The sequence below is a fragment of the Cenococcum geophilum genome, assembly GCF_001692895.1.
Source record: "Cenococcum geophilum 1.58 unplaced genomic scaffold K441scaffold_31, whole genome shotgun sequence".
Lineage (NCBI taxonomy): Eukaryota > Fungi > Ascomycota > Dothideomycetes > Gloniales > Gloniaceae > Cenococcum > Cenococcum geophilum.
This window is the reverse complement of record NW_027137589.1, coordinates 419,525-434,958: the sequence shown is the minus strand read 5'-3', so window position 1 is coordinate 434,958 and position 15,434 is coordinate 419,525. Positions and strand designations below refer to the sequence as shown.

The 15,434-nt window shown below is 42.8% G+C and overlaps 5 protein-coding genes across 5 annotated transcripts; 2 read left to right on the top strand and 3 right to left on the bottom strand.

The window, feature by feature from the left end:
• Positions 1-4,881: 4,881 nt before the first annotated feature.
• Positions 4,882-5,966, top strand: K441DRAFT_175287 (uncharacterized protein). The gene has a single exon (XM_067640339.1). It carries the CDS (start codon positions 5,091-5,093, stop codon positions 5,727-5,729), a length of 639 nt encoding a protein of 212 aa, XP_067502094.1. The 5' UTR covers positions 4,882-5,090; the 3' UTR covers positions 5,730-5,966.
• A 60-nt stretch (positions 5,967-6,026) lies between these two features.
• K441DRAFT_662689 (glutathione S-transferase III) lies at positions 6,027-7,399 on the bottom strand. The gene is made up of 3 exons (XM_067649082.1): positions 7,236-7,399; positions 6,922-7,172; positions 6,027-6,847 (listed from the first exon to the last, which is right to left on the bottom strand). Exons 1-3 carry the CDS (start codon positions 7,362-7,364, stop codon positions 6,520-6,522), a joined length of 708 nt encoding a protein of 235 aa, XP_067502093.1. The 5' UTR covers positions 7,365-7,399; the 3' UTR covers positions 6,027-6,519.
• A 1,328-nt stretch (positions 7,400-8,727) lies between these two features.
• Positions 8,728-10,007, bottom strand: K441DRAFT_662688 (putative nuclear transport factor 2). The gene is made up of 6 exons (XM_067649081.1): positions 9,871-10,007; positions 9,780-9,797; positions 9,605-9,669; positions 9,467-9,538; positions 9,305-9,406; positions 8,728-9,242 (listed from the first exon to the last, which is right to left on the bottom strand). Exons 1-6 carry the CDS (start codon positions 9,875-9,877, stop codon positions 9,129-9,131), a joined length of 378 nt encoding a protein of 125 aa, XP_067502092.1. The 5' UTR covers positions 9,878-10,007; the 3' UTR covers positions 8,728-9,128.
• A 691-nt stretch (positions 10,008-10,698) lies between these two features.
• On the bottom strand, positions 10,699-11,980 carry K441DRAFT_688203 (uncharacterized protein; the record flags this gene model as incomplete). The annotated part of the gene is made up of 8 exons (XM_067652164.1): positions 10,699-10,761; positions 10,800-10,955; positions 10,994-11,110; positions 11,162-11,211; positions 11,323-11,454; positions 11,501-11,568; positions 11,638-11,850; positions 11,916-11,980. 8 exons carry the CDS (start codon positions 11,978-11,980, stop codon positions 10,699-10,701), a joined length of 864 nt encoding a protein of 287 aa, XP_067502091.1.
• Positions 11,981-13,251: 1,271 nt separating this feature from the next.
• K441DRAFT_706563 (uncharacterized protein) lies at positions 13,252-14,730 on the top strand. Its single transcript, XM_067653671.1, has 3 exons — positions 13,252-13,518; positions 13,795-13,870; positions 14,055-14,730. The coding sequence occupies exons 1-3, from the start codon at positions 13,386-13,388 to the stop codon at positions 14,431-14,433; spliced, it is 588 nt and encodes a 195-aa protein (XP_067502090.1). The 5' UTR covers positions 13,252-13,385; the 3' UTR covers positions 14,434-14,730.
• Positions 14,731-15,434: the final 704 nt, after the last annotated feature.

Sequence of the window (15,434 nt, the reverse complement as noted above, 5' to 3'; positions counted from 1 at the left end):
TCTAGGGTAAGCCAATTAATAAGGCTTTTAAGGACGAGGCTCCTAAAGATAAGGCCCCTACTACTACCCCTTCTAGGACGGCACGGAAGAAAGATACTCTAATATGCTACTATGGAGCTATTTGCTAGTTCTAAGATTGTCCTTATATTAACGAGACGGTTTAATTAAAGGACTGGAAATTAAATAAAGCTACGGCTAAAAAGGTTAAGAAAAAGATTGCTAACGCCCTAGAATAGTATAAGCAAACACTAGAAAAGGTTAGGAAGTAGTCTTTAAAAAAGGAAGCTCTACAGAGCCTAAATAAAAAGGAAGATAATAGTACCTTTTGCGTATATTAAATAGGCGCCTATAAAGCAGGCACTAACTATAAGCTGCGTAATAGCGTAATCCTTAACAATAGAACCACTATATACGTTATTAATAATTAATTAAGGTTCGTTAACGAGCTCTACCCAAGTAATAACTTTATATATACTAGGACGGGTATAGATCTAGTTAAGGGTATAGAGATGGTGGTAATTACTATCTAAATACTATTAGGTCCTAGAAAGATTTTTTCAGCAAACGCAGCTTATATACTAGGTTTTTATACAAATTTAGCCTACCTAAGAAAGTTTAATAATAAGGATATATGGTGGGACAATAAAAAGAACCTACTGTATAAAAACGATTATAAGACGTTCGCATATTGCGAGCGCTATTATAATTAATCGACCCTAGAATACAACGAGCTATAATTAAGGACCCTAAGTAAGGCCTTATTCGCAATCTAATTGCGAAACCTCCTTTCTAATTAGGAAGTAGCTAGTAGACTTTAGTATAAAAAACTGGGCTATATAGGACCTAATGCGATTAAGCATTTACCCTAGGAAGTAGGTGGTGCGAGACTTTAAAGTCTAGCAATAATTAACTGCAAGACCTATGCTGTTAGCAAGGCTTATAAGATTGTATTAAGAAGACTACCTACTAGTAAGGTAACTAGACCTTTCTATTAAGTGTATATTAACTTGTTTCCAAAGATTGTAGCGTATAATAGTTATATCTGGACGATATATTTCTATAATAAATTTCTGCATTTAAACGAGGTTAAGACCTTTGCCTATAAGTTGTTAACGACATAAGCAATTATATAATACTTAAATAGGGTAGAACGTTAATATAACTTAAAGATCGCAATAATTTAAATTAATAGCGAAATGTCTTTAGGTAGCGAGTTTAACACCTAGCGGACCTAAAAAGGAATATTACTAGAGCAGTCGGCCCCATATATAAAGTCTTAGAATGGTTTTACTAAACGTTCTAGGGGGGTAATTTTTATTAAGTCTTAATATATATAGATTAAAGCTTAATTACTAGAAGAGCTCTAGCTAGAAATTACTAGGGTTATAATATATTTAATTAATTAGATACTAAGCGCCTAGCTTAGCTAAATAACACCTTTTAAAAAGCTTTAGTTAGTACTAAGGCTCTTGCTATTAAAGCTAAATATAGCTTACCTATAAGTATATAGCTATAGAGCTTACCCGCTTAAATATAATATCCTATATATACGAAAGCTTAAGCTAAGGGCTTATATTAGATACCTAGTAGGGTATTAATTAATGAATATCTTTAGGGTCTATATACCCAGCAAAAAAAAAGTTAATTTAAATAAAAAGGCGTGACGTTTAATAAGCAATTGCTTTATAATAACAGTTAGCTAAATCTTATAAATCTACTCTAGAAACGCGTGGATTAAATTTTAAAGGTAATTAATGTGTTAAATATTAATAGGACGCTTTAGGAAGAGCTTAATAAGACGTTAGATAAGACGTTAGATAAGGAGGATAAAGTAGATATTAGTGGAAGTTAATAAGTAGATGCTAATAAAAATTAAGATTAAGCGACAGATTAGGACGATAACGCAATTAGCCTATAAGCCTCTAAGGACGACTCTATACTAGGCCTTTTTACCCTGGCTAAGACGCTAGAACCTTAATTAAATACTACTAATATAGAGCTGTTAAGTGCCTTAATTAAGCAAAAACCCTAATTTAAACTTATTTTTAGAGAATAAGCCTATCTAAGATAGGAGATCTATAGCAATATAGGTGATATTAATATTATAATAAGCAGAAGAATAAAGAAGCCCTTAATGCGTTAAGAAGCTTACCTTACAGATATTAAGTAATTAGATACCCTTCTTGCCTTCTATAAAGCTTTTACTACTAGAATTAAATATTACTAAAAGCAATTATACTATAACGAGCTTCTATTACTACCTCGTAGCTAGAAGGAGCTTTAAGCTTACCTATATAAAGATGGCTTTACGGAAGCCGCTAATAAGGAATTTAGTAATCTTAAGCAGCGAGGGATATTCGAGACTGTTAAACGGATAGTATCGCTTGACGTCTTACCCGTTACCTAGGTGTTTACTTATAAGTTTAACACTAATAAATATCTAGTTAAATTTAAAGCCCGTTATTGTATATAAGGCGACTTATAATAACTTAGTAAAAAGGACGTGTATGTAGTAACTCTTACAGCAAAAATATTTAGGGCTATAATGGCGATTATCGCCGTATATAATCTAGAGACTTAGTAATACAACATAGTTAACGCCTTCGCTAATAGCCTTATTAATAAGATAGTCTATATTAAGTTTCTAGATGGCTTTTAATAGAAGGGTAGGTATTTGCTTCTTTAAAGAGCTTTATATAGCCTTTAATAATTACTACTACTTTAGCTTAATAAGTTCTTAACTACCCTAATAACCCTAGGTCTAACGGTAGTTAATAGAGAATCGTGCCTATTTTATAACGACTAGCTAATTATGTTCTTTTATATTAATAATATTGTAGCAGCCTGCCGTATAAAAGACCTACTAAAGCTTTAACTCTTTAAGGAAGAGCTAATAAAGAAGTATAAGATTAAGAACCTAAGAGAACTAACCTAGTTCTTAGGAATTAGAATCCTCCGTAATTAACATTAATAAAAACTTTAGCTCTATTAAGATTCCTATATTAATAAAATCGCCAGCACTTTTTATTTAAAAGATTATCGTCTAATATATACGCTAATAAGTATAGATAATCTCTTACCTAACCCAGAGTAGGCCTTTAAGTAGCAGGTCTATATATATTAGAGAAAGGTTAGCTTACTACTTTACGCTACCTATATTATACAACCTAACGTTACTTAAACCTTAAGCAAGCTTATAGAATTTCTCTGTAATCCGTCGCCCCTATATAAAGCCGTAGTTAATTAAGTAATTATATACCTCTATTAAACGAGAACCCTAGTAATTAAATACTTAAATAGGAATATTAGAAGTTAGATCGTCGTCTATATAAGCAATACTGCATTTAGTAATAATCCTATTAGTTAGAAAAGCACTAAAGGCTTTATATTTTTACTATTTGGGGGAGTAATTAACTGGCGCTCTACTAAGTAGAAGACTGTTATAATATTAAGCACTAAAGCTAAACTTAAGGCTCTATTAAATGCAGCTACCGAATTAATTTAGTAGTAGCGCTTCTTTTAAGCTATATAACTCTATATAAATAAGGAGTATATAATTAGCTGTAATAACCTATAGATAATTTAACTGCTTATTAAGAATAGACTTTAGTTAAATATAAAGCTTTATTACGTAAATATCTACTAGTATTAGCTTCACCAAGAAGTTTAAAAGGGCTTAATTATAATTAAGTAGGTCCTTACTACTAATATAACGGCTAACGGTCTTATAAAGGCCCTGCTAAGGTAGAAGTACAAAAGCTTTATTTAATAACTAAATCTAATTAATATTAAGACCCTATTGTGGTTAGATTTAACTATACTGTTTAACCTATTTGCACAATTTCCTTATTAAGTTATTGCTTTTAGATGGTTTCTATTTAGTTTAACACTATGGATATTTCCTATTTAGGTATATCCAGCTAATCGCCTACCAGTTAATTAGCTGGGGGGGGGGGGGGGGTGTGTCGACCTGAATTAGGTTATCTTATCACCGACTCAGCTACCTCCCATTGACTCAGTCATTAACTCAATCATTGACTCGGTCATTGACTCGGTCACCTACCCCTTGTTTCTATTGCCACCCCCCTACCCCCTTCTCGTTCTCATTTCCTATACCTTTCTCATATATATATAGAGGCTCTAGAGCCACCATTCAATAGACAGAGTCATCCTTTCCTTACAATCGGTGCACGGACTACCGATCGACACTTTAGATTAATTAATTTTAGGATAAAAATAACTTTATTAAAGTATAGAGCTAGTTAAACTAATAGATATTATTCTATTCCCGAGGGAGCTAAATATAATACTATAATGGTAAGTATAGATGTGGATAAGTAATAGTAGAAGCGACGGCAGCAGTAGGAGAGTAAGCGGGCGTCTGCTAATACACTACTTACGAGTTAGAGATAGATCCGTTATAGTTGCTAATTGGATTTATATCGTGCACTAACTCCTTAGCCTTAGATCGAATTAGGTATAGATCCGGAGCTCCAAAAGCCAAATCATTCTCAGATCCACTCCAATCCACTAATCAGAAGCTCCAATCCAAATCCACATAAAGCCTCAATCCAACCAGGAGCTTCAAATAGACCCCGCTCCAACAAGATCACTGGCTTTTAAGAACGGAGATTTGGGGGTTTGCTCCTGGCTAAATTCTTCACGAAATCGAAGTTCATTTCACAGACACAAGGATCTACACAGATGGTCATTCAATCATGACATTCCGGTCAAAAGATCTAAGAGTTGGATCAGATTTAGAAATTGATAAAGCCATGCAGAGTAGAGGCTCTGATTGGCGAGATATGTATCAGCATGTAACAAATGCTATAATTCTGCACCAACAAATGCGGACTGCGGAGTTCTTCCTCCAGCAGATAGAACATTTCAACCACAATACCTTTTATCAGGTACTACTTCGTTTTATCCTTGTAGGTACACCTTACACTTCATTTACGTAATGCATCTGAAACAATTCCCCAAGCTTATTAACATAATTTTATTCCTGCGCCACCGCTTCAAGTCCCGCGTTCACAGTTGCAACTTTCTCCTACCAGTTCTGCAAATCAGCTGCACATATATTGAGCATTATGCTCCTGTCTAGAGATTTTAAGTCAATCTTCACCCACGAGAACGCCTCCTACGAGACATCAATCTCCTGCAAGAAGAGCTTGGCGCGCTGGATACTGTTAGTGGCAAAAAAAGCCATCCAGAATTATTTTCCTATTTCGCATGAGAAAACCTACTACAAGGGTAGCGGTAGGCGTAGTTGCATCTGTTTCTACGAAAAGAACCTCATAGACAGTATTCTCAGGCACCTCAATATTGACCATGAAGAGTACGTCGATGTTGTTGGGGCGTGCCGGCGTCTGGCGGTTAGGTCCGGGCAAGGTGTTGGGGTTAGCGAAAGGGGTCACGGAAAAGCTATTCTTCTGGTGTTTATAGGTGTCACCATGATTTTCCTACCATTCAATTTTGTGGCAAGCTACTTTGGGATGAACACGTACGATATGAGCAACATGAGCAACAATCAGTCCCTTTTCTGGGCCATCGTTGTTCCACTGGCTTGTGCAGTCATGACCGTCATTCTATCGATAGCGTATAATGGTGATCAGTTGCGCTGGTTGACGTCCAACGGATTCCACGTATTGAGGGGCTACGTGAAGATTTCTAACGTTAGCCGAATATCCATTGCGGACTTCGAACGGATAACCGATAATTCTATTTGATTCAATACCAACGGCAGATTCGCGCAGCTCAAAAAGCGGGACTCGAGCCTCAGGTTCTCTCCACGCTACCACCTTCCTTACGAATGGCTCCGTGCAATTGTTCGGGGACACTCATACAACCCTTCAAAACCCAAAGAGTTTCAATGGCCCTCTAAGTGTCCAGTTGCGGACGTATACCCCGAAAAGCCCGAGCCGCACACCGATAGACACGCAAGAGAAGGACCAACCTACACTAAAGTTTATAGAAAATATCTCTCAGCCGATACGCTGGAATTTCATAAGCCTCACTGGGAGATCGACCAAGCAAATATTCTCCAAGCGGTCAAACCGACCGCTATCTTAACCTACATATCTCACCTCACTTTACCGTCCATTGTCACGTCTCCTTCCAGACGGACGAAAGTTTCGTTATAATCATGCACACGCTAGACGAGCATAGAACCGACATCCTCTTCGAGCACACGCATCGGCTACGCGCAAACTTAAGAGGCAAGAAAGCCACAGCACCCTCACAGCATGCGCAGATCTTAGAGCCCGGAGACCTCCTGAGGGCCAGGGATACACTTGAGCACGAAAAATCGAGAGCAGACCTTAACGGAAATACACGATGCACGACGAAAGAACCTAGACCGGGCTTGTCATGATTATCCCCGGGGGTTCGCCAGCTAGAGAACAGCTTAGGAGATGATTGCTAATAGAGTATCATCCACTGTCGCGTGTTTGCAACCTTGTATTGGCGCATCGCACACCGAAAGGCTAGACCTTCACCCCACAGCCTCAGTTTCCTCGCTCAATTCATCGTACCGCCATTCTGGCTCATCTGCGCCTGAATCTGCGCATACATCTGGTCCATCGGCGCCACCGTCTTCTTCCACGCCTCGCGGCCTGACACCTCGGCCCACCAGCGCGCCAGATTGGGGCGCGAAGTGATCATCTCCCCTTCTCCAATCGGGAACAACACGTGCATCGTCGGCATGAAGTTGATGTCTGCCAACGTGTACACGTCCCCAGCCATAAACTTGTGCTTCGCAAGGATCCCGTCAATGATGTTCAGGTGCGCATTCAGCTTGGCCAAACAGCGCGCAATCACCACCTCGTCGGGGGTGTTGCCTGTGGCGCTTTCGGTCTGTCAGTAAAAAGGGCGAAGCGGGAGATTGGCAATGCTGGCATGGGTGTGACGGTGGCAGCTTACGGCGCAATGAGCTTGTGGTAGATCAGTGGCCCGGCGTAGGGGTCTACTTTCATCGTCTCGACCGAGAGCGCCTGCTCGAAAAGCGCGAATGCTTTGGGGTCGCTCGCGTAGTCGGGGATCAGGGACGGCTGGACGTCGCTGTATTTGGTGGCCAGGACTCGGGCAATCGCGCGGGATTCGATGAGTGGCGTGTCGTCTAGTTCGAGGAGGGGGACTTGTCCGAATGGCGACTTCTGCATAAATTCGGGAGTCTGCTCCATTGTTAGCGCGGGCTTGTAGGGCTGAATTTGCGGAGGGCAGGGGGGAGGTGAGACCTTGTGGGAACCCGTGGCTAAATCGGCGGCTACAACTTCGTAGTCTGTGATACCCTTCTCCGCGAGGACTAGCTCAGGGCGAAGGCTGTTGAAGGATAGCGGAGTAGTGTGAAGTTTGAAAGAAGCCATGACAACGTGCTCCTTCGGGTTTCCAATATTGTGCAATACAAGAACGACGTATCTAGGAAGGTGGAATGATGGCACTTGTATGATAGCTTTGGAAAAACAGCCGGATTGTTGTTTGACTTTTTATATGGTTTCATGCGGCTGCAATGCATCAAGCTGAAGCCAAGAGCAACGCTGACGTGTGACCAGAATTGACGCAGTTTCATGTTCTAGGCCCATATAGAATAGTGCACTACACGCCTTAGCTCTAAAGCATGACAAGTGCGAAACAGATGAAAACACCCTGCTGTGATTATTGTTATATTTTAATCTACTTGACCACCAAATGCCACATATGCGAGATCTTTTGTATCCTAATTCCGTTCTCTTGGCGCTAATATAAAATAGTACCGCCAAGGTATGCTTCTCTCAGGTGATCGGGACGCATTATCATTAGGTTTTGGATAGTTCTATAGAAAGAGATCCTTCAGTCACAATGCTCCAATATGGCCTCGCATACGTTCTCCGTCAGATGCTGCGGATTTGCTCTCGGAGATTTGAGCCAGATCTTACCTCAGCGTTATTAGATTGTAAAAGCCTACGGATGGCGGATAGGGCTCCCAACCCCCTATTCAACGAATAGGTGGTGTTTTTTAAGCCTTTTGGGTATAACTTAGGGGTGGCTTAGGGATAAAAGTGAATGCATGGATCCAACACGGATCAAAAACGTGAAACGCCTCTATTTTGCGCTTTTTAGGGTTCTTAGAACTGCTCAGCCCGATTGGAGTCCAGATTGAGATGAATAACCTTGTGGACTGATTGAATTGGACACGCAAAATGAGGATAATCAACCCGATAAAGAAGGGTCTGCCCATTGGTCGCTTAATCGACCATGCTGTCTCACCTGCTTAAGTTTTGAATAAAAACCTGAATAAATATCTTCAAATGATAGCAAACTTCCGAAGCAGTTAAGAATTTGGTAATAGTTCAATAACAATAATATGAGAAAATGGTCATCGTAGAAGGTGTAAACATTCGAACACACCCTTTTAATAGGCGGCCCATCCTCGCTGTACGATAAATTCTTTCGCGCTCTGTGATGGCACATGCAAACCCTCCAGATAGCTCAAACAGAAACTTTAAAAAGCATTTCACCCTGCTAAAGTTATTATCAACAACGAGCATGTGAAATTAATTAATCTCTCATCAATGAGAAAAACCACCCAGTGGGAAACCGGAAATTTCGCTGCGCTGGGACCAGTGAATGTAGAATAACTGCCAAAATTCCGGAAGGACTATTTTTACTATTGTAAATTGAAGGAGCCGATTGATACGAGCAACATGCATGCATGATGATCTCGCGCATAATTAGCTTGGCTTGGCTCACTTCCTGAGTCATCTACACGAAGTGTGAGATTTGGCAAGCTAAATTCATGCTACATCCAATAGCATACTAAATGGTAATCGACCTTGACTTTGCAACTCCCAGAGAAGGAGCATTTGTGCATGAACATTGGTAACCATTTCTAAAGCGACTCTAAGACGGTGAAATTGGATATATTCAATCAATCCTCTAACGGGCCTCAAAATAACCACAAAACGGCCTTCGCGCTTCCAGAAAAAAGCCCGAAGACCGCAAGACAAATGCACACGCCGATGCAATCCTCCTCCAGATTCAATTCCTTCCATAAATCGTTATCCCTCCATACACCTCCTCGGGTGTCCTCCTACAGGTGTGCCCTCTAGCGCCCTAATGTTACGGATATTATGGCCTCCGTTGTTGCTGATTTATGCGGCGGCATACACGAGCCGGAACACATCGTTGAAGACGTAGTAGCTGCCTGCCTCGGGGCGCAGTTGGAAGGCTTGGGTGTAGCTCATCGGTCGGCCCTCTTCTTCAACCTAGTCCAAGTTGTTAGAATTTGGGATGGAAATTGTAGAGACAGTGCTCCGAATATGCTTACGAGGAGTGCGCCAGTCACCAACACCAATATCCCGCCATCTTCACTTGATGGTTGGGCATCCAGGGTCGCGACCTGGTGTTTTATTTTGGAAAACTGAAGTTCCTGACAAACGGTGTTAGTGCCGTGCTGCCTGATGGAAATATTAGCGCCTTGGGCGCGTACTTGAAGCTTCGCAATGATTGAGGTGGCTCCTTGGCTGGCAGCGTTCTCGAAGGTGAGCATGGAGTGGTCACGCTGCAGGCTTTCGCAGTTAGTACAGTACAATCTGGTAACAGTGGCGAAAGTTCATTGTGTACATACGTAGAGTGCTGCGAGGTTCTGCCTGTTAGTATCGAAGGTGTCGTAGTAGAACTGGACAAATTGTTCTAGATTCCCAGGTCAGGTTCAGAAGGATGGAATGGCTCTTGGAAGAGTCGTCAGAGGCGCTAGAGCCCCGGAGAGTCTCGGCGATAATGTGGATGGGCTGAGGACTTACGGGCAATCGAGGCAAAGTCTGTGGGCGACTGTTGTTAGCTATGCGCGGGGAAGAAGATGGCCTGAAACGGGCCACTGATGGGCACACTTACCTGCCATGATGACTGATATGGGTCTAAAGGTCCGGAAATATGATCTCGAGGAGGTTTGAGGCGTAGGAGAAGTTGGCGCTGTAGATTGTTTGAATATAAACACAGGCACAGGCAGATGTGGCAGACCCAGAGTGGAGTGGAAGCCTTCTGGTGGGGGCTCACGGCCTCAATGTTTCTCCGGTTGGTAGTGTCGAAATTCCTGAAGGTTCGAAATTTCCTCTCTTCTACTATTCGACAATTGTTCACTAGAGTTCTTGATACCGCCACGGCACAAGTAAATGCGTTCATTCATTCAAGCACATCACCAATGGCTTGCTGTATTCTCTTCTAAAACCATTCAAGCTGACCTACAATGCCAGCGCAGCTTCAACTACTCTAGGTACGTTTCGTCTAATCCTTCAACGCTTTCATCTGCATGATGACTTCTTCAAACGATAATTTCTGAGTCATCCATGACGTATTAAAATATTCAAGCTCAACAGTCTGAAATGCTACCATTCCACCTACATTTCAGTTTAAGATTTATTCCGAAGGCCGAGACTGATTTCCAATAACAGTATAACGTGTCCCTCTACGTGTACTCGGTAGGAAATATGCTTATATTGGTTGTACGGTTTCAAAACACACGAACTCCTCGAGGAGAGCTGATTATTCTTACCTTTGGTAACTTCGAGTATTATTAGTCTAGGCAATGCAGGTACACTTTTTCAAACAATCATCTCCATATTTTGTATTGTGATATTGGAATGCCGTCTATCCTCTACTGCGAAACCTAGTCTCCAATAAATAGTATAAACTACTAAGCAACTCTTCCTCAACCAGCGAAGCCTACAAGCCCACCGACTGGAGCGACTTGACAGTATCAATGACACATTCCTCGGGCGATCGGAACTTCAATCCTAGCACTTCCACCGATTCTTGTTATTGACCTTGAACATTCTACCCTCTGGGAAATCTCCGCCTGGTGCCGATTCGCCGGGAAGGTCTTTGTATTGTGGGAAGTTCTTTCTGGTGATGTCACAGATCTCCTTGTTGGAGAAATAACCTGTAGTGACGAAGAATCGCTTGCTTGCCGCCTCTGGAATCTCCATTGCTTTAACATGGGCCTCGCGACGCCGCGCACATCAATCCAAATGTGAACGCCGGTATAGGGGATCTCGTCCTTGAATTTACCGAGAGCTGTATCGCGTACGCGCTCATTGGAGGTGTTCAAATTGTCGAGAGAGTTGAGGCAGTTGACCTAGAGGAGTGTTAGGGAAGTCCGGGTAGAGAAAGTGGAGGAGTGGCATACAGCGGGACCGAATACGATGGGAGGGTTTATCGTCGAAATAGTAAATTCGCCTTCTCCCCCTTAACGAAATCCTATGCAACCTTCTCTGCGAATGTTTTGCCAGCCCTATAGACAGTTAGTGGTCAAACGAGTACTAACTTAATGGCAAAGGGAGCGCATACCCCGGTAACCGTTCATTGGGTTCTCCATCGCCTGCTCCTGTGTGATGGGATTGAAGTCTTTCTCTGAGTATGTGTGCTCTGGCCATAAGTCCATGTTGGAATTGATTATGGCAGCGAATGACGAAGTGATAACTTATCTATTCAGCCAGATGCCCACAAAAGCAGATGCTCAAATCACTTACTACTCTCTTGACAGTCGGTTCGCTTCTCTTGATTGCCTTGAGGATTCCGGTGGTGCGCCAGTAACTGCTGGATCGATGAGGTCCTACTAACGGTCAGCCATTCAAGCGTCCAGCATAGCAAAATGTAGCATACTTTCTGAATATCGGTGGTTCTGAAGTGAAACGGGCTCGGGTATGAAGAACTACTTCGAGTGGAGGGTCAGATATCACAGCCCTATCGAAGGCATTCTCTTTTGCAATGTCTCTGACTATGGCGAAGTCTAGCTTGTCTTTACCAAGGTCAGGATAGGCTTCTTTGATCTTGTCCGCCTTCTCCTGGCTCCTGACCGTTGTAACCACGGAATGGCTAGCAATTGAGTTGGTGGACACACAAGTCAGAAATCCTCGAAGCTCGCCAGTTCATACCCATACTTAAGGAGATCAAGCACATGCGCGGCGATGAAGCCACTTCCGTCGGTAAGCAAAACGCGCGTCATTGTTCGGGGTGAATTGCTGATGTATCGATCTAAAGCTGGGTGAATGGGAGATTTTTCTTGAGAAGTATTGAGACCCTTCTGTGACTATATGATGAGAGTATCACCTCGAACGTTGTCACCTAGGTTGTGCAGTAAAAAGCCGAGCAGGCTTTGGGAACTGTTCTATTTATCTAGACAATTAAAGATCTCACTCCGCAGCGGGGCACTCTAGTGGGCGTCGGCATTGTGCCAAAGCCCCTGATAAATCCGATATCACGATAATACCCGCCGACGAAGTCGCACGAGTCGTAATTACTCTCTCATCACTCCTAAACTCCGGAGGTAGAAAGAAATCGTGAGTTATCCGTCTTTGTATATTACCACTATCCGACGGAGGATCTTAGCCGCTTAGAAATCTTCTAGGTGACAGTGTAGTACCCGATGTTCAGAATGAAGTAGTAGTCGGAAGAATGATGCACTATTGCCCCTTCTTTAGGTGCAGTTTGACTGTTTTACGCTCTAGGGCTCTGGCGATAGGACATGAAGATGCCTTTATCCCCTTCGCTATCGACGACACTGGAAGAACACGATTTGCAAAGCTGTAACCCATAAGTTACCAAGCACTAGAACCTAACCGTTGGGCCGGGATCATCCATAATAACATCACTTACCGTTAAAGCTCTCTCGTAATGGAGTTATTCCTCCCGACCGACCCCGGCATCAGGAAGGTCCATGCAATAAACACTCTGGTAAATCATCTGCCAGCTCTTCTCATTACCAGGCAATTGTGCCGTGATAATATCCGTCTGCTTTAGTTTGTGATGTTGGAGATACGAAACTTTGTCCTATTGTCAACTATGTAATCCAGTGGCGCTCAGCCACAGGGATGCGACCCAGAACCCTCTAGTCACGGGATACCGCGTTCCCCAAGATGATCCCTCTTTCCTACGGCCATCCACTTCCTTTTGAACACCAGCCTTTCTCAATGCTTCTCCTTCAGCAATTTACATAGAGAAAGAGCTGTCCGAAGTGTTGAAAGAGACGACACAAAACGACATATAGAAATATTCACTTGACCATTGACGGCCATTCACCATCTGTCGACTGCGTATCCGCTGTACTAAAGGACCTCTTGACAAACAGTGAAAGTAGGGTTAGACTCACAACTTCACTTTGGAGAGTGGCCGCATGAACGTATGATGCCGATGGGCGGAATGACTTGCTTGACCACTACAGGGATTCCGGCTGTTTCACGGTATGCGAAGGATGTCTCAATGCGTACAGTAAGGAGAATTTTATCAACCATTGCCGCAGCTCCCATGTATGCCGAAAATGTCACAAACACTTCAAACACCGGGGAGCTATACTCAACCATTGGAAAGACACTGGTCATATTACGCTATGTAAAACATGTCATTCGGACTGCATGGGGAATGATGAGTGGGTAAAACACTGTCGTGACTCTCATGCATGCCCCAAATGCCATATACACTACCCGAATCGCCAGACTTTGCTTAATCACTGGAGGGAGACCAGGCACCTGAAGCTATGTGAAGGTTGTCTGGGCGGATGTTTCGATACGTACTGGTGGAACCATATACTAGTTAATTACGCGTGTGCAAAGTGCCATAAGCATCATTCCTGCAATGATGACTTAGAACAGCATTGGAAAGAGACAGGTCATGAAATGCTATGCCTGGGCTGTCATGACAGAACTTCACCCGAGAAGTTCTTGAAGCATTGCCGTGAGAAGAACGCTTGCGATGAGTGTTATGTTCACGAGAAAAGCCGGGCAGCATTACTAGAACACTGGAGAGCTACCCGACATCGAATAGTATGCGAAGGATGTCTTCTCGGGGTCCAGTCGGAACATTGGACAGAGCATTGCCGTGAACATCACGTATGTCCAGAGTGTCATTGTCACCAACAGAATGAGAACAACCTCGCACATGTAGGTCACTAAATTCCTCATCCATTATATTTAGCTGTGCTAATTTTCTCATAGCACATGATGGTCCACCTACCCGCCGATATTGAATGCTGGGGCTGCGAACGGATGTTTAGTACCTTCTCCGGAATGATCATCCACCTCGAGCATGATGGTCCACCTACCCGCCGATATTGAATGCTGGGGCTGCGAACGGATGTTTAGTACCTTCTCCGGAATGATCATCCACCTCGAGCGCGGCTCGTGTCCCTCCGGAATCAATGCCAAAGACTTGAACAAGTCAGCCGCGATGTGTTACCAATGGTCGCATTTCATTTACGACCAATATCGAATATGCTTGTTGTCCCGCGAACACGACAACAGTTGTAGCTGCACACCCCATCCCTTCAAATGCCCTGACTGCGACATAGGTTTCCCTCATTTAAGTGCTCTGTTTCAGCATGTTGGGACCAGGAGTTGCGACCAAGAACTGGATAAGGGAGCTATTGGAAAACTGATGCATTGGTTGAAGAACCGTCACGCCTAACCAGGCTATCCGGAAATACCCACCATGCATTTCTCTATCATCCGCCCGTTCATACCTAGGCGTTCAGGATGCAGAACGGCTGTTCCCATTGAGTAGCCGCCATTTACAGATGATGGTTGTAAAAATTTCCCCGGTATAAAGGCACGGAACGGTTTCGCTTGGTCTGGACGGATAATCTTCCGGTCCAAATAGCTGTGATTCTAGTGGCCCATTGATTTAGCTTGAGGTTGAGGGTATTAACCATCCTTTCTTCTAGGAAATGGAAGTGCTAAACGGGGAATACAAACGCTGATAGGGTTATCAAATTTGTCTCTGATAATTTGCAGCATCCATACGTGAACTAATTCACCTTACAATCAACAATTTTATGAGTGGTTCGGTCGTTGTTTGCCCCAGCCGGGAACCGTCCAAGCGGTCTTGATTCGTGCACTTTAAGCTAAGATTTAGGCTAAGTCTACAGAAGCATGGGCTAATAATGTTTATGCTGGGGTCTAAAGATTCGAGAATTAGATTGCGAAGATTCATCGTGATCCAAAGGTAAAGGTTGAGCCCTTGGGCAGCTAAAGTGCAAAGAGGGTGATAGCCCAAAAAGAAAGTGAAGCAGGGGAGAAGTCCACCTTGAACATCAATTCTAGTATTAACTACGAAAGAAGAAATGCTGGGATCCTTCTTGCGTTTGCTTATCTAGAAACTGTTGCTGCGTTTGGTATCGTCATGTCTAGTGGATTCTGGCTGCCCAATTTCCTACATTTGCAGTCCTAGGGCGGCGACGTCGGCGCCCAACCTTCGCACGGTGTCAGAAGTGATACCTTTGGCGTATGCATAAACACATGGAATCATTGGCGCCCGAATCTCCGAAAAAAAACACGCCAAAAAACCAGAGATTTTAACATCTGCTATTATTCAGACTTAAAAGTTAGTAAAGCTTTTTTTTTATATTAAGAACCTAATTTATATACTAATTCTTAGTGTTTTAGTATTAGCTCGCACTTACACTAGTA

Excerpts from the sequence above, each read along its gene's own strand:
- K441DRAFT_175287 (XM_067640339.1), top strand. The coding sequence starts at position 5,091 with ATGCTCCTGTCTAGAGATTTTAAGTCAATCTTCACCCACGAGAACGCC.
- K441DRAFT_662689 (XM_067649082.1), bottom strand. The coding sequence starts at position 7,364 with ATGGCTTCTTTCAAACTTCACACTACTCCGCTATCCTTCAACAGCCTT. Across the intron at positions 7,173-7,235 it reads TAGCCACGGGTTCCCACAAG|ACTCCCGAATTTATGCAGAA; the intron begins GTCTCACCTCCC and ends ACAATGGAGCAG. Across the intron at positions 6,848-6,921 it reads TACCACAAGCTCATTGCGCC|CGCCACAGGCAACACCCCCG; the intron begins GTAAGCTGCCAC and ends ACAGACCGAAAG.
- K441DRAFT_662688 (XM_067649081.1), bottom strand. Across the intron at positions 9,407-9,466 it reads CAATCATTGCGAAGCTTCAA|GAACTTCAGTTTTCCAAAAT; the intron begins GTACGCGCCCAA and ends ACCGTTTGTCAG. Across the intron at positions 9,243-9,304 it reads TGGTGACTGGCGCACTCCTC|GTTGAAGAAGAGGGCCGACC; the intron begins GTAAGCATATTC and ends AACTTGGACTAG.
- K441DRAFT_706563 (XM_067653671.1), top strand. The coding sequence starts at position 13,386 with ATGGGGAATGATGAGTGGGTAAAACACTGTCGTGACTCTCATGCATGC. Across the intron at positions 13,519-13,794 it reads CCTGAAGCTATGTGAAGGTT|TATGCGAAGGATGTCTTCTC; the intron begins GTCTGGGCGGAT and ends GACATCGAATAG. Across the intron at positions 13,871-14,054 it reads GAACATCACGTATGTCCAGA|CATGATGGTCCACCTACCCG; the intron begins GTGTCATTGTCA and ends ATCCACCTCGAG.